Here is a 22,331-nt window from a genome sequence, read left to right on the forward strand (position 1 = left end):
AGTAAAAAGGTGCATGTTTGGATGTTGATTGAACATCAGAATTGGTGGGTTTGGTTAACAAGATACTAGGAGCTTAGGTGAGAGTTTCATATGACATGCATTATAAATTTAGCGGGCTACATATACAGGATGGCTAGTGTTGGGGGACTTTTAGGTCGAGGTGGACTTGGGCTCTGAGAACGTCCTTTTGTTTCCCTTGATGCGGATTCGTACCAAGTCCCGGAACATCTCGAAAAAGTTAGCTTGTCTTAGTAAATACCCCAGTAACATCAATGGCTCGAAGATAGAATGATTGGTCAAGATAATGACTTGCTCAAGTGAAATTTCGTGTGCAAGCTAGAAGATTATCAGTTTAACATGAGAGAGAAGAGATTTGCACGGTTGCATGGCAATCTTGGCTGGATAAGCTGGGCTTTCCTAGGGTGATAGTAAGACTTCTAATGGCTGAGATGATTAATGAAAGGCTGTGGGAATTACTAAGGTTGCATGGATGGTGATGCTTGAGGCTTGAAGTATGCTTCTGGACTAAATGGAACTCCCTGGGCTTATTTCCTGGGTGGTTCTCTCTCCCTCTATTCTCTTTATTTCTCTCTATGTTACCTCCAATCCTTTGTTCCCCCTTCTCTAATGGCTTCTCCCTCCTTATGTAAGTGAATGGCTCTTCTTCAGGCTTTAAATGAATCTCCCTTTATGGTTTGGTCTTCCTCTTCCTTTCTCCCTAGTCCTCCTATTATTCCCTTTTTGGTGTAAGGTAGCTGCACTGTTAAGACCTACAGTCTGCTTTTTCCCGAGGCGCGGCTTTCCCAAGGCGGCATTTTGCAAGCGCTACTTCTGGTAGCGTGCCTCATGGTTTTCACGCATTGGTTGTCTATGCAAGCTGGGATGAGAAAGTCAGCCTTAAAAGCTTGACTTGCTGGGCTTAGCATGCATTTAATGCATGAATCTAGTTTAGTACTAACTAATAGGGTTGGCTTGCTAGGGAAATGGGTAAATTGGGCTAATTCTCTATCAATGTTGCCTGCATGAAATGCAAATGGTATGGGTTGGGATCCCTGGGCCCCCAAGCAGCCCAAAGTCTTCCATGACCCCGATTCCACGTAGGCCCAATAACCTTCCATAAACATCCACACCATAATCCACCTGACAAGCCCTGAATATGTGACTTAGGCTTAGCATGAATAGTGACTAGCATGAGGAAGCATGGCGTGATGAATAGGCATGAGCATGGCATGAATATCTGGCTTAATCACCGTGACATGCCATGTTTGTAAATATATTCCTCATCAATCCTATGCCTTGGCATGTGTTTGGGCTTGAATGTAGACTTTGTATGACAATTGGACCTTGAGACTTGGTTGGATTGGTGTGTGACATTTTTTGTGCCCCAACCACCAACAAACTAAGTACTCAACAATCAAGTAATACAACGATTTGGGCCGCCAAATGCTCTTAGGTCTCTTCTACATTTGAAGAGATTATAGAATGCTTTAGCTACTCTCTACTGCATGCAATTAACTACAAGTTAGTAAACAGTCAGCAACAAATTAAAACTTAGCTAGATTGAGACTTGACTAGCTAAAGTAGTAAACAATTTGAAGTAACATAAAGCTCAACCTAAAGGGAAGACAAGAATCTTGCTGCTTTAAGCATTGATAGTGTCCGGAGCATGAATGTATATATTAATCCACTTTTGAATCCACCATATACATATACTTTTAAAAGATACACATGCATCAGGTCAATGATGGGAATCCAATGTGACCATTTAAGCAAAAGAGTAAGCAGAAATTAAATTAAATAGTTATTCACATTATCCAAACTTTAAATTCGTATGCAGTTTATCTACGACCCCCTTGCTAATTGTTACTCTAATCATGGTTTTCATTCATTAATATTTGCTCTAAGTTACGCACAACCTACATTTTGTTAAAACTCTTGAATTCAAATCTCATGAATTACAATTTCGTACTTAATAAAACATTTACATCCCGTTTTAACTTCCTAATAAGAATATGCACAGTTAACAAATACTAAAATAATATATTATTTTTGGCTTCAGTGTATGTAACTTGACATTGCACCTTTTAGTTTCAGTTCAAGGCAATATCCGTTCCTTCTATCGTACTTATCAGTTATCAATACATGGTTACTTTAATTCTTTGGGATATCATGAACGTTTAGTGGAATTCATCACTGTTGCCTCAAGTTCCTTAATTTTGTATATATGTGACCATTTTTTCTTTTTGCTTCGTTATCTAATTTGAAAATCAAGAGTTCCTAAAGTACTTCATGAAAGGCTGAAAGCAGCCTTATTGATATATCGCAGTATTGATTGGAGAGAAAGCATCCTAAATGAAGTTTGTGCGCATCGTTTCTAGTTAAGAAAAAGAACAAGGAATCATATCATTCATCCATTCATTCATTCATTTCAAAAACAAGGAACAGTACAGTAGTTAAAATAAACATTTAAAACAAATGACAGCACTAGATAAATCAAAGAGAAGCACCAAAATTACATTGATATAATTTTTGTGGGAAACCCTAGATAACAGAATGCTAGGCATATATGTAAAACCCTAGAACTAGCTAGAACCTCAGAAACAATGACAGAAAAACTTGTGACAATCATATATCATCTCCCTTGCTCATTAGAAACTATGCCTGCAAAAACACATAATTAACATCATGAATTAATTAAGTTATAAATGATAATTACTGTTAATTGTGAAGTATCAATGAGAGCGTAAATTAAACCTTACCCAAAATTGCATAAGACGTGTGTAGCTAGGCTAGTACGAGTCTCTTGGGGCATTGCATCTAAAGCATTCCATTCTGCTAGCAAAGTTGTGCTCGTTGCACCCCAACCTGTGTCCAAATAAATAAATAAATAAAATCAGCAGTTAATTAAATATTTAAATTTTAGTAAACCCCAAATACATATACTGATTAATAACTACATGTGGATCGCGAAAATTGAACTCATTTCTTAATTTACTATTGTCCAATTTCAGTTTTGAACTACCGCGGACTTATTTTATAATTTTTAATTGAGCAACAGACCCATCGCATTAGAAAACAATATTACAATTTTATGTTGTATTAAAAAAAAGACGAGGGTTTGAAATTAAGAGAGAACGTATCCACTTACAACAAAACTTAAACTCTTAACTTCGGGTGTGTGTGAAGCCTTAATGAACGCTTAGTTGTTAAATTAGGCAAGGAGGGAGAGATTCCTAATGTATTTAACTTTAAAAAGCAGTCAAGGAAAGAGGAATATTTTCACCAAGTGCTTTTCTGGTCAGATTTGCAGAATTAGGTAGGGACAATGCTTGTGTTATTCGAGAGAGAAATTTACTAATCTTTATTTACATATTTTTATCGTCCCACCATCATCTAAAGATCATTCATGTAAAAAAGTCATTTAATTTGAAAATCATTTAGTTATCTATACGTATCAAGACAGTAAACCATTTTGACAACAAATAATTTTACTTTGTTTTATGGATATGATCACCTAAACTACCTGAATATTTATATATATCTTGACAATGAACCGTGCCCAAAACAAAAGAAAAAAATCGACCTAACAAGGACCCATTTTTGTTATTGAATATAACAAATAAACGAACGGAATTATATTATACTATTAACCAATTGTATCACCTGGTACAAATCCAATCTCCAGATTTCCATCCAGGTCGACCACCACCTGCTCCGCCTACTCCGCCTCCTCCGCCTCCTCCACCACCACCGCCAAGTCCTAACCCGAAACCCCGGGAGCGTGGCAGGTCAGAGTCAAAGCCACCGCCGCCGCTAATGCCAGAATCATCCTTGAAAGCCCCACATTTGAAGCAGCTGGAACGGCTTGCAAAATTGTGGGCTCCACAGTTGCCCGCAGCGCAGTACCAGTCACCAGGCCGAACATCTGAGCCGGTAGTCATGAACCCAAACGAGGATCCTCCTCCTCTTTCCCCGAAGCCCCCGAAGTCTACGCCGGACTTGGCATCTCCACAACGTTGGCATGAGTCACGCCTCTGGAAGTTGAGGTGCTGGCATGACCTGCAGTTCCAGTCTCCTGGTCGGCTCATCTTTTGGTCTGCATTAATTTAAACAAAATGTGTTAGTGCGTGGATGACCTGCAGTTCCGACATATTTATAAAATATGATCTAAAAAATGTTCTCCCTAGGTTATATGAAACTAATTTCAGACAAGCCATTAGGTTAGCCCAATGATAAGAGTGGATAGGGTGAAAGAGTATCAAAAGTAAACTAGTCATACTAAACTGCATGCTCTAAACTTCCCGTAATTATTGAAAATGTATAAATTAAGGAAAATGATTTATGCATTCTTTTTTTTGTCTTTCTGCACATTCCTGTTTGTTTTTATATTTTGATTCAATTCAAATATCAGAAATAAACAAGAGCGTGCATGAAAAGGATAATGTGGAAATCACTTCCTAAATGAAAACTGAAAAATCGAAAGCCAAGAAAAATGATTCAGAAGTTATAGAGAGCTTGTGTTGGGGTTTTGTACCCTAAGCTAGATAGGTGAAAAGGAACTAGAAAGCTAGCATTCATATGAAGGTGCCATGAAGGGAAATGCATACGTAAAAGATAAAGAAGAAAGAGAGGAGAAAAACTAGAAGAGAAGTAACCTCAAGAAAAATACAATGTTATTCACTATCGGATATTTTGGAGGCAAAGTATGGAATGGTGAAGTAATGAGCCATGCAGGGAGTGTGCTTATATACAAGTTTAGGCCACAGAAAAAGGGAATAAATAGAGGGCCGTGTACCACTTTTTCGTATTTTTCAATTAGCAACCTTGATAAATGGAATCAGAGAAATATCTAAAGGAAGGAAAAGAGAATGAAAACTCGATATTCCATGATTCCAAAGAGAGGATATTTTGAATTTTGAATACTTTGGTTACTGGCTTTCCTTTTAGGGTTTTTTAACGTGAGAAATAATGCATGTATGTACACACTATCAAGTATCAATTATCAAACGGAAATACTTTTCGTGAGAAATTCTGTCAAAGTAAGCTTGTGACATGCACAACGCGGGCGGATGCATATTGGGACTTAGGTGGTCTCACGATCATTTGGAGTCTAAAAATATACATGTAAAGGTCTTACAATGACCTTTAGAATGTTTTGTGCCCACAAAGTTTTTGTCAAAATGCCTCTCGCATGTTGCATTGACAACACTCTTCAATTTCTTTCAATAGCACTCATCAGATTGCTTCGGCATATTGTCAATTTGTGTTGACATGTGAGCAGCTTGGTTCTGTTGATGACAACAAACTTTTTAAGTGTTAAATGATGCCTCAGGGAATAAACTGATTTTTTTTTTTTTTTTTTTTTTTTTGCGCGCTTGATGTTTCGTTTCTATTTAAAAACTTTGATTTTAATCTTATAATTCACCACGGGACATGCATGTATGTAAAAGAAGCACTTGCGCAGTTCTCTAATTTACCCTTAAGCTCACGTGCTTAAATTCAGTGAAAATTCTCACGAAGTTTGTTTGAAAGACCAATGCTCCACAATCAGTCAAATTCAGGCACCAATGTTAATGGAGTTTTAACAATAAAGATGTAGAAAAAGGTATGTAGGCTAAAAAATATATTTGTTATTGATACGTGAATGTGGAAAAATGGAAAAGAATGCAAATGGAAGAGAATGCTTATGGAAGAGAATGCTTAATTTTTTCATTATTTCTCTACAAGATTACAAGGATATATATACATGATACAAATGTGTAGGTAGGACAAGGTAGCCGTCCTAGTGTGTAGGTAGGACAAGGTAGGACGGCTGTAGAGGACAAGGTAGCCGTCCTAGTGTGTAGGTAGGACAAGGTAGGACGGCTGTAGGACGGCTTGACAGTTGTAGGACGGCTTGACGGCTGTAGGACGGCTAGTGTGTAGGTAGGACAAGGTAGGACGGCTGTAGGACGGCTTATTCTTCCAATAATAATATTATATACAATTACACAAGGACTCCAACCATATTCCTTATTTGTCTAACACTCCCCCTCAAGTTGGAGAGTGGATGTCAAGAACTCCCAACTTGCGTAACATACCCGAAAACTTTTCTTTCCCAAGAGGTTTGGTAAACAAGTCTGCCAACTGTTGTGCCGTACCCATATGCTTGGTCTCTATTGTGCCATCTACAATCTTATCTTGTATAAAGTGACAATCCATCTCAATGTGACGAGTTCGTTCATGAAAAACAGGATTGGCAGCTATATGTAACGCTGCTTGATTATCACAAAATAAAATGGAAGGACCATCCAAAGGAATGTTCAAATCCTTCAACAAAAAACGAAGCCAAACTATCTCGCAACAAGCACCTCCCATGGCCCTATATTCCGCCTCTGCTGAAGAGAGCGAAACGGTTTTCTGTCGTTTCGTCCGCCAAGAAATCAAAGAACCGCCCAAGAATACACAATACCCAGTAGTCGAACAGCGAGTGATAGGGCAACCTGCCCAATCAGAATCACAAAACGCAGTTAACTTGGTCTGGTTGTCAGAACGAAATAATAAACCTTGACCTGGAGTAGCCTTCAAATAACGAACAATACGAAGCGCAACATCCATATGAGATATCCTTGGCTCGTGCATAAAACGGCTTAGAACATGCATAGAATAGGTGATATCCGGCCGAGTGATAGTGAGATATATTAACCGACCTACTCATCGTCGATACTTTTCAGGATCCTTGAGAAGTTCTCCTTTATCAGATAATTTTGTGTCATCCATAGGAAAAGCAATGGGTCGTGCTCCCAAAAAACCATAGTCCTTGAGAATCTCTAATGCATACTTGCGTTGAGAAATATAAATCCCTTGTTTGGAACGAGAAACCCCAATACCCAAAAAATATTTTAAATCACCAAGGTCTTTTATCCGAAAATGATCACGGAGAAAAGACTTCAGAGAATTAATGGCACTAGCATCATTGCATGTAATCACAATATCATCCACATAAATGAGCAAAGCTGTGAAAGAAATACCAGACTTTTTAGTGAACAATGAATAGTCAGCTTTGGATTGTTGAAAACCGGCAGAAATGATGGCACTAGTGAATTTGGCAAACCATTGGCGAGAAGCCTGCTTAAGACCATAAAGTGACTTGTGAAGGCGACACACAAGATTCTCCCCCTGTCACCGAAGACCAGGAGGAGGAGACATATAGATTTCTTCATGTAAGTCACCATGTAAGAAAGCATTATTAACATCAAGCTGATGAAGAGACCAAGACTGACTAGCAGAAAGAGCAAGAAGACAACGCACCGTAATCATTTTAGCAGTAGGAGAAAAAGTGTCATGATAATCAATACCTTCAGCCTGAGTGAAGCCTTTAGCAACCAAACGAGCTTTGTAGCGGTCAATAGAGCCGTCGGAATTGTGCTTGAGTTTGTACACCCACTTACAACCAATGGGAATTTTGCCAGGGGGCAAGGAAGTTAAAGTCCAAGTACCATTAGCATGTAAAGCTTGAAGCTCCTCGGTCATAGCACGTTGCCAATTGGGGTCAGTGGCAGCCTCGGCAAAGGAGGAAGGCTCCACAGTCCGACTGACAGAGTTAATGTAAGAAAAATGCCTAGGAGAGTAACGGTGATAAGAGAGAAAATTACAAAGTGGATATCGCGTACCTTGTGTAGAACCGGGTTGCGAAGTCGAAGATGGGTGGGATGGCAGAATCACCTGCGAGCAAACATAGTCTTTTAAATAGGATGGAGGTTTATGGGCACGGGAAGAGGTGCGGGGAAGGGGAGGATTGGTAGGTAGTGGGGGGGGGGGGGTAGGGATGTCCGTGGGTAAAAGGGTGAAAGGTAAGGAAGTAGCGCGGGGGGGGGGAATGAGGGGATGCCGAGAGGGCAGGGGCATGGGGAGGAATGGGTAATGGGGCAGCAAGGGAATTTGTGGGAGGCGTGGAAGGGGAGGAAGGTGGAGGAGGGTGAGGCGTCGGGGCAGGAAGGGGTGGGTTATATGTAAAGTCCAGAGAGGGTGGGATGGGTAGGGTAGGCGAAGAGGATGGGATAGGAGGGTGAGAAACGGCATAAGGGAAAGTAGTTTCGTGAAAGATGATGTCTCGACTAGTGAAAATGCGATGATTGTCGAGATCGTAAAGGGTATAGGCCTTTTGTCCATGAGGATAACTGAGAAAAATGCAACGATGAGCCCGAGGGGAAAATTTGGTGGTGGGAGTGACAGAGGTGGCATATGCCAGACAACCAAAGACGCGGAAGTGGTCATAAGATGGGGTTTTTGAAAAGAGAACCTCAAATGGGGATTTTTGATGGAGAAGACGGGTAGGGAGACGATTGATGAGATAAGTAGTGGTAAGAACACATTCCCCCCAAAACTTGATAGGAAGATGGGATTGAAAACGAAGGGCGCGAGCGGTTTCAAGAAGATGACGATGTTTTCTTTCAACAACGCCATTTTGTTGGGGGGTATAAACACAAGAAGTTTGTAAAAGCACCCCATGATCAGAGAAAAAACTACGAAGAGATAAAAATTCACCACCATTGTCAGTACGAATGCATTGGATGGTAGTGCAGAATTGGGTAGTGACATAAGCAAAAAAATCCTTAATTAATTGTTGAGTGTCGGATTTATGTTTCATGAGGAAGACCCACGTAAAGCGAGAAAAATCATCCACAATACTTAAGAAATAATGAGCACCAGAAAGAGAAGATTGACGATTCGGACCCCAAATATCACAATGAATTAAAGCAAAAGGGAAAGTTGATGAAATTGAACTCAAAAGAAAAGGTTGACGAGTTTGTTTTGCCAACGGACAAACATCACAAATATGACTAGAATCAAAAGTACAATTAAGAGAGCTAGATGATAAAGCTTGCAAACGAGTGGAGGAAGGGTGACCTAGACGCCTATGCCAGAGGGAGGAGGGGATGGTAATGATGTTGCAGAGAGGTTGACGGGTGGGGAGAGAAGAGGTAAGGGCCACAAGGTAATACAGATCGCCACGTCCCTTACCCACACCAATCATCGCCTTCGAAACCAAGTCCTGCAAAACACACCAAGAAGGAAAGAAGGTTATGGAGCACGATAATCCATTTGTAAGTTTACCAACCGATAAAAGGTCTACGCGGAAATTAGGGACACATAAAACATCATTCAAAGTAACTGAGGAATTTAAAGGAAGAGTGCCGGTAAAAGTAATGGGAGCGGAAGCACCACTAGGCAAAGAAACAGGCGGCAAATGTGAAGGAGAACGATTAACCAAACATGAAGTGGAAGAAGTAATATGATCCGTAGCACCACTGTCAAGAATCCATTGACCATGACGAGAGGTGACAGGTAACAAACCTTGGGCAAAATCAGTAGTGAGCACGGCATTGGCCTGAGGAGGGGTGGTGGTGTCACGTAGAGTAGCTAGAACACGGGAGTGCTGCTCGGCAGAGAGGTCAGGCATGGCAAGCTGCAAGTCATGCAAAGTGGGCTGGGTCCCGTGCACTTAGTGGGTCGCTGGAGTAGAAGAGGAGGCGGGGGCCTGGGTGCCTTGCACGTGATGGGCCTGGGTGAAATTATGGGGCCGGGAAGCAGAAAACCGTGGCTGCCGGGGAGGACTAGAAGGTGCATGGCTGCGGGAAGAACTGGAAGCAGTGGCACGGCGCGGTGGTCGCCACGGTTGGCCATGGAGGGGATGGCCAACGGGATAGCCATGAAGTTTATGGCAGGTGTCTCGGGTATGATAATCAAAATTGCAGTAGGTGCAGTGGAGGGGAGGACGAGCAGAGGAGGGACGGGACGGGCCACGAACAGCCATGGGAACGGCAGAGAAAGCTGCCGAAAAATAAATTAGGGCTAGGGTTATAAACCTGCTCTGTATACCATGTAGAAAAAGGTATGTAGGCTAAAAAATATATTTGTTATTGATACGTGAATGTGGAAAAATGGAAGAGAATGCAAATGGAAGAGAATGCTTATGGAAGATAATGCAAATGGAAGAGAATGCTTATGGAAGAGAATGCTTAATTTTTTTATTATTTCTCTACAAGATTACAAGGATATATATACATGATACAAATGTGTAGGTAGGACAAGGTAGCCGTCCTAGTGTGTAGGTAGGACAAGGTAGGACGGCTTGACGGGTGTAGTACGGCTAGTGTGTAGGTAGGACAAGGTAGGACGGCTGTAGGACGGCTTGACGGCTGTAGGACGGCTTATTCTTCCAATAATAATATTATATACAATTACACAAGGACTCCAACCATATTCCTTATTTGTCTAACAAAAGATAGGTAGTATAAAAATGATATGAACTTGCTATACGAGTTTATTTTAACTCGTTATAAAGACTTGGTAAAGTGATATCTATATATGAAAATTAGGATTAATAATATAACTGAAAGGTTGGTGGTAATTCAATTGGAAGTTATGAGAACATGCAATGTCATGAGCTGCTCCAAATCTATGTGTGAATTTGAATACTTATTGTGAAAGAATCTTAGGGCTCATCATTTGAAAGTACCTTTAAAATTATTGAAACGCTTTTGGTAAAAAATGTTTTTGAGTTTCAAAAACACTTGAAGTGCATTTAGGAAAAACACCAGTTACGTGCTTCTTGCAGGAAGCACTTCAATTGCTTTTTCATGATTCACTTGTATTTTATTAAAGATTGATTCTAAAAAAACTTTCATCAAAAGCATTTTCAGTCACTTTAAAATACACTTCCAAATACACCCTTAATTGTTACTTCCAGTTTACTAAGATACGACATATATATCAACACATGCAATGATCATCTCCTCACATAGGTATACCAGCTTGAAAAACAAGCGTATGTTAATGAAAAATGAAGCCAGCAAATTAAAAGTCACAAGTTTTCACACAACCGATGATAGTTAGCTAGGTAGCCCGCCATCTAAAACATGTGTTGAACTAATTAGGTTGACTGAAGGGGACAATTTGACTCAGGCTTATAGGCATGGCATGTTAGCTCCAACAATTCAAGATCCACAAAAAGAAAACACAGATTCTGTAGTCAATTTAGCACAACAAATCAACCAATCAAGCAACCAATGAACCTAGAAAATCCCTTTGACCATGGCATTAATTGGGACCCTTTAGTTCATTAACATGGGAGCTCCAATTGAATGTCATAACAAGTTTCGTTTTTTTTTTTTTTTTGTTTTAAAAATTTATGATTATCAACATTTGCATTTGATATCAGACGTGGAGAATAAAGAGACATGTTTTTTATGTTTACTCAATCTTTAATATCAAATTTAAAAGTGAGTGATCAAGTTATTTAGCGAACAAGAGAACATTTCCGTACATATGAGCAGCTAAAAAAAAAGTTGACAGTCACAGATGGCTGAATGTAAATGGATATTGTGGGATCGTAATTAGCATCTCCTACCCTGGTGTAGATATTCCCTAAACATAAAGGTCTTAGCAGGGCCACTTCTTATCTTTACTGTGTCCAACAAGGCCCAAGGGGTCTAGTCTCTTTCAATTTTACTTTAAGAATCAGCAGATTGACAGTCAATTTACTGGAAAAATTGCTCTTGCTTTACAAATTTGAATATTCCTTTATTCCTATATTAAGTTTCATAATTACTCACAGACAAATCAAGTGGAGTTAAACAATGCATAACTTTCTTTCGACCCAAAAAAAAAAAAAATACGAATACCTAACTTTCCAAATGTGGCAAGAAATCAACACCCATTGTAACATCAAAAAGAGCAAACAAACTACTGATGTATGTAAGGCATGTTTACTTAGTAGAAGTGGGATAAAAAAAAGTCAAAAAACTTAGAATTAGGTGAAGAAAAAAAAGGAATCAGAATTAGTTGATATGATTCATGATTTTTAGATATTTGATAAAAGATTTCAAGGGGAAACTTCAATTTTTTTTTTTTCGATTTCATATATGTTAGTAAACGCATGAAAAAGTTAAAAGGTAAGGTGATTCTCGCATGCATATTTTAGACAAGGCATGGAACTTAGAGTCAAGAGTTTTGTATATCTTATGAGTAAACATGCTTTAATTGGAAATTTTACGACAATAGAAGTTCTCGTATATGGCATGAATCCTCCTAGTGAATCCTAAGTAGTCGTCCATGTATGCATATATATATATATATATATATCAATATAATTATAAACTGTTAATGAATATGATTAATTCTCGAGGTAGTTTCATACACATATCAATAACAATTTCACCTTGGCCTCTAATACATATATTTTTTTCCCTTGATTATATGGATGGGAATAGTATCTTGAAGAGTGAAACTGAAAAGGGGAAAAATGATAAAACCAAAAACAGAAAAAGAAGCAAATGGTGAGTTTCAATAAAGGAAGTTGAAGCTGATGATGGAATAACAAGTCTTCGAGGTGTTCATTAATTTTGACCATCTTTTTTTTTTTCTTTTTCTTTTTTCTTTGCTGCGGCTGCTAATCCAATATGCATGCCTCTCGCTCTCTCTCTCTCTCTCTCTAAAAAGAACATGCACATAGGGAGAGATCTGGCCTCCATTCTCTTGGAGAAGGGTAAAGGGGAAGGGAGGCAAACTGTAAAGAAGAGCAAAGAGAAGTGGGCAGCTGATGCTCGATTCGATTCTCTCCTCGGGAATCGCTTCCATGCATGAATGACTACGACTAACTTATTCATATTATTCCTCAGCCTCAGAGTGTATTTGTTGAATTCTTCCTCAAAAAATCCTAAAAGGAGATGTTAATAACTCCTACCTTACTTTTTCTTTTTGCTGCAATTCTTACTTAGCACTAACTTTTTTTTAAATTATATAGCAAATGTTCAAGATATGTTTACCAAAAGAAAATGCTCAACGAACAACCAAACCTTCTTTAAAATCCTTTGTATTAACATTGAAAATTGAATAGTCAGTCAAATGTATCGGGCTAATCCAAGGTTTTGAGAACAGCTAAAGTTGTTATTTGTTAGACCTAAAATGAAATTAAGCCTTAAAATCCAATACCTATTAATCACATGAGAAAAGCTATAGAAACTTGTCTAAAAGTATGACTCTTCATGAACTCTCCACTGCCACATGTTTTTGGCACAATTCTCGTGCCAATATATAAAATATTGTGTCAAAAGTATGAGGTAGCGGAAAGTTTATAGAGAGTCCATGGATAGTCTCACTTTAATAGCCTCCTTAGCATTTCTCTAATTGCATATTCAACTTAGATGTAAGCTAAAAAATACAAAGAGAAGAGGAAATTACAACACCCCAATGAAACAAATACAAAGCTAACCAAATCGTACATCATCATCGTTTTCACTATTCAGTTGAGGGAATAATATTTACTACAGCATTGGCATAAGAAATCTGGAAATCCCACTTCTTTTGCAATTTTAAGTAGGAACGCCAATATCCCCATAGACATGAAAAAGTGTGGGAATCCGCACCTTTTAAATCTGATGGATCAGATATAGTAATTGCATCTCCCGCCTTATAACTAGCTAATAACTCCATCTGAGGACAACATAAACCTGAATAAGAAATTTTATTGCTAATTTACATAAAATTGTCATTTTTAGGTGTTTCTACGCCTTATTTAATTATAAATTATAGTTTTGAAGTCATTATTATCTTATACTAATATATAAAACAATACAAACAAGTATTCGAAAGGAAATTCACAATTTAGAAAAAGGAAAACAAGGACCTTATAAAGCAAAACCCAAGTCCTACGCTAGGACAAAATTCTTCAGTCCGAACACACACATATTGGGCACCAGACACAAAGGGGTATGACCGGTAGGGGATGAGACTAAATTAATGGGAAGTAGGGCATTTTATGTGCGCGATCGGACAAGTATATATACGAACACCAGACACAAGGGGTGGAACCGAGGAAAGGGGGTAGGTGAAACCAAACACACGAGTGGATGGTTTTGTATGCCATCAGATGGGCATGTGATTAAATCATCCGCATACAAGAATTTCTCCTACTCCAGGTTTCCCTTTTGAGGGAGGCTCTTATTGTTTTACTTTGTTGTGATAAAAGGATGAAATAGAAAAAGAAACTTCGTGCCATGGAGGAATTGGAAAAGGAGTGATAAGAATGTAACTCTAATCGCCATGCAATACAATCACTCTAAACAAATTTGTTTAAATCCCAAAAACCCAAAAAAGACAATTGATTTCCATTGAAAATTTTCATTACATCTGCATACATACATGTAGAATTTGCACGATAATTGTCCCCTATTTACTCAAAAGTGCAACATTTGTTTCAAAAAAAAATTGTTTGCGCCTACACCAGCAGCAATTTCCAACACATTTCATTGCATACAAGGCGCAATCTGTTTTAGCATAACTATATTTTGCAAAACCACACTCTGCATATCAAGCTAATCCAAACGCTACACGGTATGCATTCGGCAGAAGATTTTCTCTGAGATTGCATTATGAACCTTTTCGGCTCCGACTGCCAGAACCAGCCAGACTCCTTGCACTGACAGATTCAGTTGGATTAAACAAGTCCCTGTGCCCCAACGGAGCACTTCCACGGAGTACAGGCGATGAAACTGTACGAGGAGATCCTGAGTTTGACTCACTTGTTCTATGCATCTCGGTTTCCAAATTCTTCACTTCATCGGTGAGCACTGCTAACTGTTTCAGCAAAGGCGATTCATTTATAAATATAGTTTACACGAGAAAGACAACTGTCATAATGTCACAAACTACAGACCAAAAAAGTTGAAATTTGAGCATGGCCAAGGACCATAGAGATGGCACCATTAGGTAAGTCATCATGTATGTCCAGTGTTAAAGGAAATGCACTTTGAGTCGTAAATGAGTTTGTAACACGAAATAGAAGTTTCAGGTTTAAATTAAGCTCAAGATGGAATTTCAAATCAATCAAACTCCGTTGAAACTCCATCAAACTTGAATACTTTTGAGATTAACAAAACATCCTTACTATCTACAAATTGCATGGTATTATACCCGAGTTTCATTCTCTCTTAACCGACATTGCAGTGCACTTATGGCAGGACTCAAACTGCATAGGATTAAAAAAAAAGTAAGTACAAAAAAAGATAAAAGACCAGGCATAAACAGCTAATACAGAGATGAGAGTATAATTCTGACCAATATTCGATTAATTTGCACATGGAAGACTGGTACATTGATGTATGGTGTATGAAAGTAAGTGGATGCACTTTCCCATCCCTATGCAAAACCAAAGCCCATTAGAATCAACAATGGGTTGATTAATATAAAGTGAAGGAATATCAATCTATCACCTCATATTTTGCAAGATTGCTTGGTTATAAGCCGCTTGCTCCTCTTCATACAGTACTCGTTGCAATTCTGTGAATGACATTAAAGGTGAATCGAGCTTAACAAGAGACGAGGTCGGTAAAACATGAAGAGGAACTTCTTTCCTGACATACTCGGCACCACTGCAAGCAAAAACATGAAGAAGGAAAAAAGAAAATAAGGATTAGAAATTCAAAATTCTCTTTTATAACAGCATAATGGAATTAGACATTGTTCGTTAATTGGCTAAGTGTCGGCGTAACCAGGAGCATGTTGAGGTTCATATATAATTGTGGATGGTCTTGTTCTTTCTTTTCTTTGACATCAGGGGCTCAGAAATATGGATCTTAAAATCAAAGAATATAGCCAACTAAATGACTCCTCCAAGATACACCAATATCAATTAATCAAACTATTCACATTTAGGATAACAACAAGCCCATCGGCTCCCAATAAACATGAAGAAGATTATGGTGCTTTAATGAATCACGATCTATGCATTTTATAAAAGCAACATAAATACACCCAAAATTTGTACACCATCATTTATCATATCCAAACTGAAATCTCAACTTCAAATTGATGCAAGAAAACTAGTCATTCATTCTTCATGCGTGAGTGAAGAGAGATGTAAGCTGAATACATAGAAAACAATTCATCAAGTAAACAATCGGAAGAGATAGGGAAGAATCAGGATAAAGAGGAACAACACTATTCTTGCAGGGACACAAAATAAATTAAAACACTGGACCATCCTCCAGTCAATTGGTTTTTAATAAGACAATGGATTTATAGCAAGAAGTCAGAGACTTGAGAACCGCTAAATTCTGGAAATTTACTCGGTTCTTTTCAACGAATTTTAGGCAGCTATAGTAATGCTGCTAAGTCTGCTGCCAGACAAAATATCTACTCTTGGAACCTATTCTACAATTAGCAAAGCTAAATACTCTTGTTAAAACATTGATAACATGCTAGGGAATTATACTAAAATTATGAATCTTTATATTGTGTAATGAGGACAGACTTAATCTTACTCCATTTGAATTTGTTTGGGAAGTTTTATGGCAAAAGATCTGAATTTCTGTCACGGTATAACATTTAAGGGAGCGAATGCATGAGTAGAAATTTGCCCACAGGTTGAACCAAAGGCAAATCACAAGCACTCCCAGCACCAATCACACAGTTTTACGCAATGACAATAATAAGGATAACAGGTATCAAGTAGAAACCCTTGCATACCTCATATCCAAGTTAGAACGGTGCATTGCTTCTTGCATACTCTCTGACATATCCATGGGATCTATATCGCCAATGATGTTGCTTGATGTGTCAGTCTGGTAGTTTCCTCCAACTCTTCCTGGATGACTTGCATCTGCATTAGCAAAGAGAAGCCCTAGGTCTGAGGACCTTCCCCCACCCTAAAAAAATCAAATAATTTAGGGATAGTACAAAATGGACCGGCATGAAAACGGGATCTCTAGACAAGCAAGTATGCAACAAGAACTATCACAAGTAGAATAGAGGAGGCTCATTTGAATGGAGCTCCTATCACATTCTCTGACTTAAGGCACCAACAAAAGCAATCAGGGAAAAAAGCTAAACTCAATACTTATTTTCTTTCTTCATGGCCCTATAATACACTGGGTCACATGCCTTCCACAATTCATATATGAGATGGCCACTGAGTTTGTTGGAAAGAATAGCTGGAAATATGAATTAATTTAACTGTTACAGGCCAAAATGCACTCCTTCTATTAACAATAACCTATTAATCAAATTGAACGGAATTTTGACACTTAGTCTCATTGTTCATATTTCTAGTGCCACGGTAATATGAATAATGACCACAAAGATGCACAGGCTATCAGGTATCTGCAAAAAACCTAAGTTTTAAATTTAATGTGAAAGGACAGAAACTAGTTTCATCATTCATGACACTTCAAGACATCAATACAGTACATACTTAAAGAACTATAACCATGCATTTATTCAGTGAAACAAGTGGTGAGACTGCAGCTATCATCCATCATCAACTAATATGTTTTTTTCCTTCCTTTTCTCATTTTTAATAAAATAGATATAACACCTTTATAGTTCCAGAAGTTCTTGAATCAGCTGTGTCTTGTTCAGGACTCCCTGCTCTAGTTAAGGTGGATCTCGCTGGTACATTTTCTGAGGTACTTAAAGACGATTCAACTTCTATAACCGGACTTTTATGTATAGGAGATAAAGATATGGGTCTTGACATGTGATGCTGCTTCCCATCTGAGGACTGAAAAGCAATGACTTGGATTCGCCCAACCTGAAAATACCGAGTATGACTAAAGAATCTAGAAGTTGATACCATTTACAAATACCATTTATAATGCGAACCTTGTTTATATCTTCACTAAAACAGGAAAATATGAGCCCAATAAACCCAGAATCTAGAAGTTGATACATTGCCTGCGTCCGCACGTCTGCAAAAAGTTGAACACAGCTGTAATATCGGTCTCCAGCAATTGACTATGATAGCATGTCTAACAAATAATCACATCTGATCCAAATGTCAGAAAGAGTGCAACACTATTCAAGAGATTAATGTTGAGTAACAGCATGACATATACAGACACACACACATATATATATGGGTGTCACGTCATGAGCCACAGATTAAACCATATTTTGACATATCTAATGGTGGCCATATGGCAAAAAGAAGGACGCAATCCTTTATTGATTTATTAGAAAAATTAGCTTGCTGCATTATGGACAAGGTTAGCCTTTTAATCTCTCTACTTATCTGTAAAGTTTCCTCTATCAACTCATATCTCTCCCTTGGACCATTATCATTCTCTCTGCATCTTCTTCCACCTTGAAACACAACAGAAAAGCAACTGCACTGATGGTAGACTATAACCATCCCAGCAATCACAATATCACATCAAGGCCTAAAAAAATTACAAAGAATAATTTCAAACTGTTGGTTTACAGTTATTCAAAAAGTAAACTCTGATGCGACACTGTGATCCAATATCACAGTATGGCTTCTAACTTCATGTTCCATCTATCTGTGCCAGTATTCTTGGTTAAAACAGGCAAAATTTCCCTGATCCAAAACCAACCCATGATTTCCAGCCACCTCAAAGTATTGAATAGAACCTACATATCTGGCAGAGGTTGTGTAGATTCATCATATTTCATACCACTCCCAGAAAGGTGATTGGTTATCCACGAACATAGTGAGGTTTCTACTATTCAGTAGCTTTTGATACTTTCCCGAGTTGTCTTATAAGTTATAACTAAGCTCTACTATTGTTAGCCCAACCTCATGAACGAATATTGTAATGAAAACACTGACACAAAGCATGAGTATTTAGATAACACTCACCAACATGAGATGGGAGAACTGTAATATGAGGATGTGAATGGTACCACCCAATCACTCTAGTTGTTCTTCCAGTTGACAGTGTCATTCTGTGGTATAGAGTTAAGTACACAAAATCATGAATAACCCTTAAAAGTAAAGATAATAAAAAGAAGTAATAAAAAGAAGTGCTACATGCAAATACCATGAACACTACAAGCATGAGTAGCCATAATGCTAAAGGATGTAAATGTTGAACCAACTGCACATATCTCTAAGAGCTCATGCATCTTACAGTTTTTTCTAATTGCCTGATTTAGATTGTTGAGCCCCCATTTTTTTGTGGATAAAAAATTATATCACCATTTAAAGAAAAACAGTGAAAACTACGATACAAAAAACCCTAATACATGAAATAAGTACAGCACAAATCTAACGCGACAGTTTATGGTGACTGACCACACCATGTAGTTTAAGGAAGCTAGGGTTACTTGTCAAGGAGTCCTAGTAATAAATGTTAAGCATGTCTTTGAATATCTTCCTTCTTCAGCTTATCATTAATTTAGGGGACTGGACTGAAGTTCATTGAGGATAAGTTCACCAAACAAGAAAATTATGCTCATTGTAAAACGACTATAGTGCTCCCCTTAAACCAGAGCACTTTTATACTTGGAGATCACCAACTGTAATGTTTAATCATGAGGGAAACGGCAGCTGTTTTTTCTCTTTGTGGTCGTAATGATAACTAATTTAGAGATCTGAAGGATCTTTTTGTTGTTTTCATGCGGTAAGTATGCAAATATCAAAAGGTATGAAAACAACAAAAGATACGAATATAAAAAAACAAGGAAAAAACACTTTAAACACATAAAGGATATTTCGGCCTGGGCTGATGCAGCAGCCAACTGCTCAGGATTAGTCTCCACACGATCCTTCCTCCGATCAGATCGTGTCTGAGGCGATGCTCCCCAAATTAGTGCTGTCACGCTGCCATTTACAGAGTTCTGAAATTTCCACCATCATGGGGAGAGAAACGTTATAACCATAAGACAATAGATAAAGCTATGATATAAAGGGAAAACAAGACAAAGAGGACAAATACATACATGAAATTTGTTCTATATATCACAACTACATTGACGTGTCCATCTATGTATCACCTTCAGAATTGGATTCACCAGAAAAAAAAATGATAAGAACTTCTCATTTGGAGTAGACTATAAAACATGCAATTACTTTTCAGGGTATTCGAGACAGAGTAAAATAAATTTCAAGTCACACAGATCATTAGGCCAAATACTGGGAGCATTCCACTTAAATTGGCACACCTGAAGGACCCAAAAAACCAACATAACAGATGAAACCAGAAACTGCCTAAGCTTCATATCTAGAATCCAAGTTTGGAACATAAGATACAAGCCTTGAGTCTGACCAGAGTGAAAGGCATTGCAAAAGAATTTCAATGGAAGGGATCTTCGAGCGCACAGCATCAAAGATCTTGTGGACTGCAGAAACATATTGACAGAACCATTGAATCAGAACTCTATGTCAATCAAATATTAGCAATCGGCAACCAGATACAGTGGTGGCGGTGAAATCTGTACTGGATGACTGACTCAACTAACCTAAACAAAAGAGGCTTACTAGTTGAAATGCCCCCTGAAACTGCCATTGAGTCTCAGTTTACCCCCTGAAATTGGTTTTGTCTCACTTTACCCTCTGAAATTGACATTTTCAACTCCTTTGTCTCACTTTACCCACTTCTGTTAATGGACTTAAATTTAAGGGTATTTTAGACATTTCAGTTTTTACACATTTATTTACCTCTAGCCTACACACTAAACAAGTCTCAATTTTATTTTTGACAACTCTAATTCAAACACATAAATTTTGGGCATTTTTAAAAATAAATTATTCAATCAATAGAAAAATTCCGAGCAACAAAAAATCATTGTATCAACCAAAATAAGGGTTACATTTGTTCATAGTGTCATTTCAGTTGCAAGACATCCATGTATTGGCTCGAAACTTTACAATTGAAAAATATTCATTACAACAAAATCATTATACCATTAAGCTATCCTATCCAAAATACTTCCCAAACCAAAAAAATCATTTAAAGCAAATGTGCACAGTTTGAACAAGCTCATGCCTAGTGGAATCAGTGCTCAACAATGTGAATTTTTTTTTTTTTTCAAACTATGCACATTTGCTTTAAATGATTTTTTTGGTTTGGGAAGTATTTTGGACAGAAATAGATGAGTTAACCTGCTGATTTGGTAGAAAATCAGACTGAAGCTTCCTTTATTTTCTCTATGAATGTTCTAATGTTAGTCCTATGGCCTGAAGAAGCTTTCCCATTTAATTTTATAATGCATCTAAGATTTCAAAATTTATCTGGACTTAGCAAGCTGGTAGCTGAAAGGGAATAAACGAACAACCAAATGAATAGCAGTCACTCAAAGCAAACATAACAACTCCGAGAAACCATAGTAGTTTAAAACCCATATGAAGTAACTATCTCAAACAAATTGCATTCAGCACAAATTCTGTACTCAGTTCCCAATAAACTCATTGAATTACAATCGACTGGGTGAAATCCCCGAAAACTCATCTAGTTAAAAGAAACAGAAAGCAATGAGTACTATGATTTGATATAACCCAAATCAGCAATCGAAATGGACCCAGAATTCCATAAACTCAAAAGAACTAATCTTTCTAAACAACATTGTAACCAATTCCTAGTACCCCAATTTCACACTCCAAAAAAAATCAATAAATTACTAATATTTGAAGAAACCCCATTTCAGAAAATAACCCAAAACCCACAAATTTGCAAACAATTCCAGCTCTAAATTCATTCCAAGCGGCAAACCCATGAAGCAATTTCAACTTTCAACACCCAAAGAAATGAAAAATTCAGCAAACAATAAGAAAACCTAACATACGGATAACAGAAATGGAAGAAGCTGAATAAATTGGAAGATGGCAAATGGCAGAGAGTGTAACCTCAATGTCACCAAGCAGGAGGCCCATGATCTCCTCCGTCTCGGTGGACAATGCGTGAGTGAGGCACGTCAGCCACACGTCCTCCGACATTTTCACAGACGCCAAAGACATTCTCTCTCTCACTAAAAGTTCTACTTGCAGGCTCGGAAGAGGAAGAAGAAGAAGAGCGAGAAGGCTGCAAAAAGGCAAAGGGAATTGGCGACTTGTACCCTTTTGTCTGCTCTCCTCCCTCCTTTTAAAGGGCTTTCTTACTAAAACAGTAGAAGATCTCTGGCTTTTTCTTAGGCGCTGGTCATGTACGATAAGTTGTAGACGGTTTATCATGGTACTCATTCAATCATTTGAGGGAAATATTTTTGAGAAATTTTATTTAAATTCATATAACTTATTTATACATTCAACTTACCTTCTACACTTATATTATTTTTAATTAAACTATTTATATTTCTTTAAACCTAAATTTACTACTTAAACATTCCTCGCAAACCCAATTTAATATGCAAATTTATCTTCACACCCATTATTTTTACATTAGAAGCTACCTGGATCAGTCTCATGAAGATCTATGTTAATTAAATCTATTAATATAATTAAACACAGTGCCATGAGACTATGAGAGTCAAACTAAATTAACTAAATCCTAGCTAGTTTAACAAATGCACGCATATTTTGCACATTGGCTTGTAGTACTAGGAATAATACTGAA

General features: G+C 37.9%; 2 protein-coding genes across 2 annotated transcripts; both read right to left on the reverse strand.

Annotated features, from left to right (window-relative positions):
- Positions 1–2,371: 2,371 nt before the first annotated feature.
- Positions 2,372–4,708, reverse strand: LOC137708809 (transcription initiation factor TFIID subunit 15-like). Its single transcript, XM_068447961.1, has 4 exons — positions 4,656–4,708; positions 3,664–4,096; positions 2,760–2,865; positions 2,372–2,661 (listed from the first exon to the last, which is right to left on the reverse strand). Exons 2-3 carry the CDS (start codon positions 4,086–4,088, stop codon positions 2,790–2,792), a joined length of 501 nt encoding a protein of 166 aa, XP_068304062.1. The 5' UTR covers positions 4,089–4,096; positions 4,656–4,708; the 3' UTR covers positions 2,372–2,661; positions 2,760–2,789.
- Positions 4,709–14,110: 9,402 nt separating this feature from the next.
- On the reverse strand, positions 14,111–21,859 carry LOC137708329 (uncharacterized). Its single transcript, XM_068447385.1, has 10 exons — positions 21,626–21,859; positions 19,494–19,620; positions 18,641–18,727; positions 17,644–17,729; positions 17,357–17,572; positions 16,510–16,688; positions 15,255–15,413; positions 15,100–15,180; positions 14,956–15,010; positions 14,111–14,619 (listed from the first exon to the last, which is right to left on the reverse strand). The coding sequence occupies exons 1-10, from the start codon at positions 21,734–21,736 to the stop codon at positions 14,413–14,415; spliced, it is 1,308 nt and encodes a 435-aa protein (XP_068303486.1). The 5' UTR covers positions 21,737–21,859; the 3' UTR covers positions 14,111–14,412.
- Positions 21,860–22,331: the final 472 nt, after the last annotated feature.

This window comes from Pyrus communis, chromosome 11 (genome assembly GCF_963583255.1).
Source record: "Pyrus communis chromosome 11, drPyrComm1.1, whole genome shotgun sequence".
In the NCBI taxonomy this organism is placed as follows: domain Eukaryota; kingdom Viridiplantae; phylum Streptophyta; class Magnoliopsida; order Rosales; family Rosaceae; genus Pyrus; species Pyrus communis.

Excerpts from the sequence above, each read along its gene's own strand:
- LOC137708809 (XM_068447961.1), bottom strand. The coding sequence starts at position 4,088 with ATGAGCCGACCAGGAGACTGGAACTGCAGGTCATGCCAGCACCTCAAC. Across the intron at positions 2,866-3,663 it reads GGAGATTGGATTTGTACCAG|GTTGGGGTGCAACGAGCACA; the intron begins GTGATACAATTG and ends ATTTGGACACAG.
- LOC137708329 (XM_068447385.1), bottom strand. The coding sequence starts at position 21,736 with ATGTCTTTGGCGTCTGTGAAAATGTCGGAGGACGTGTGGCTGACGTGC. Across the intron at positions 15,414-16,509 it reads CGTTCTAACTTGGATATGAG|TGGTGCCGAGTATGTCAGGA; the intron begins GTATGCAAGGGT and ends TTTTGCTTGCAG. Across the intron at positions 15,181-15,254 it reads GCAATCTTGCAAAATATGAG|GGATGGGAAAGTGCATCCAC; the intron begins GTGATAGATTGA and ends GGTTTTGCATAG.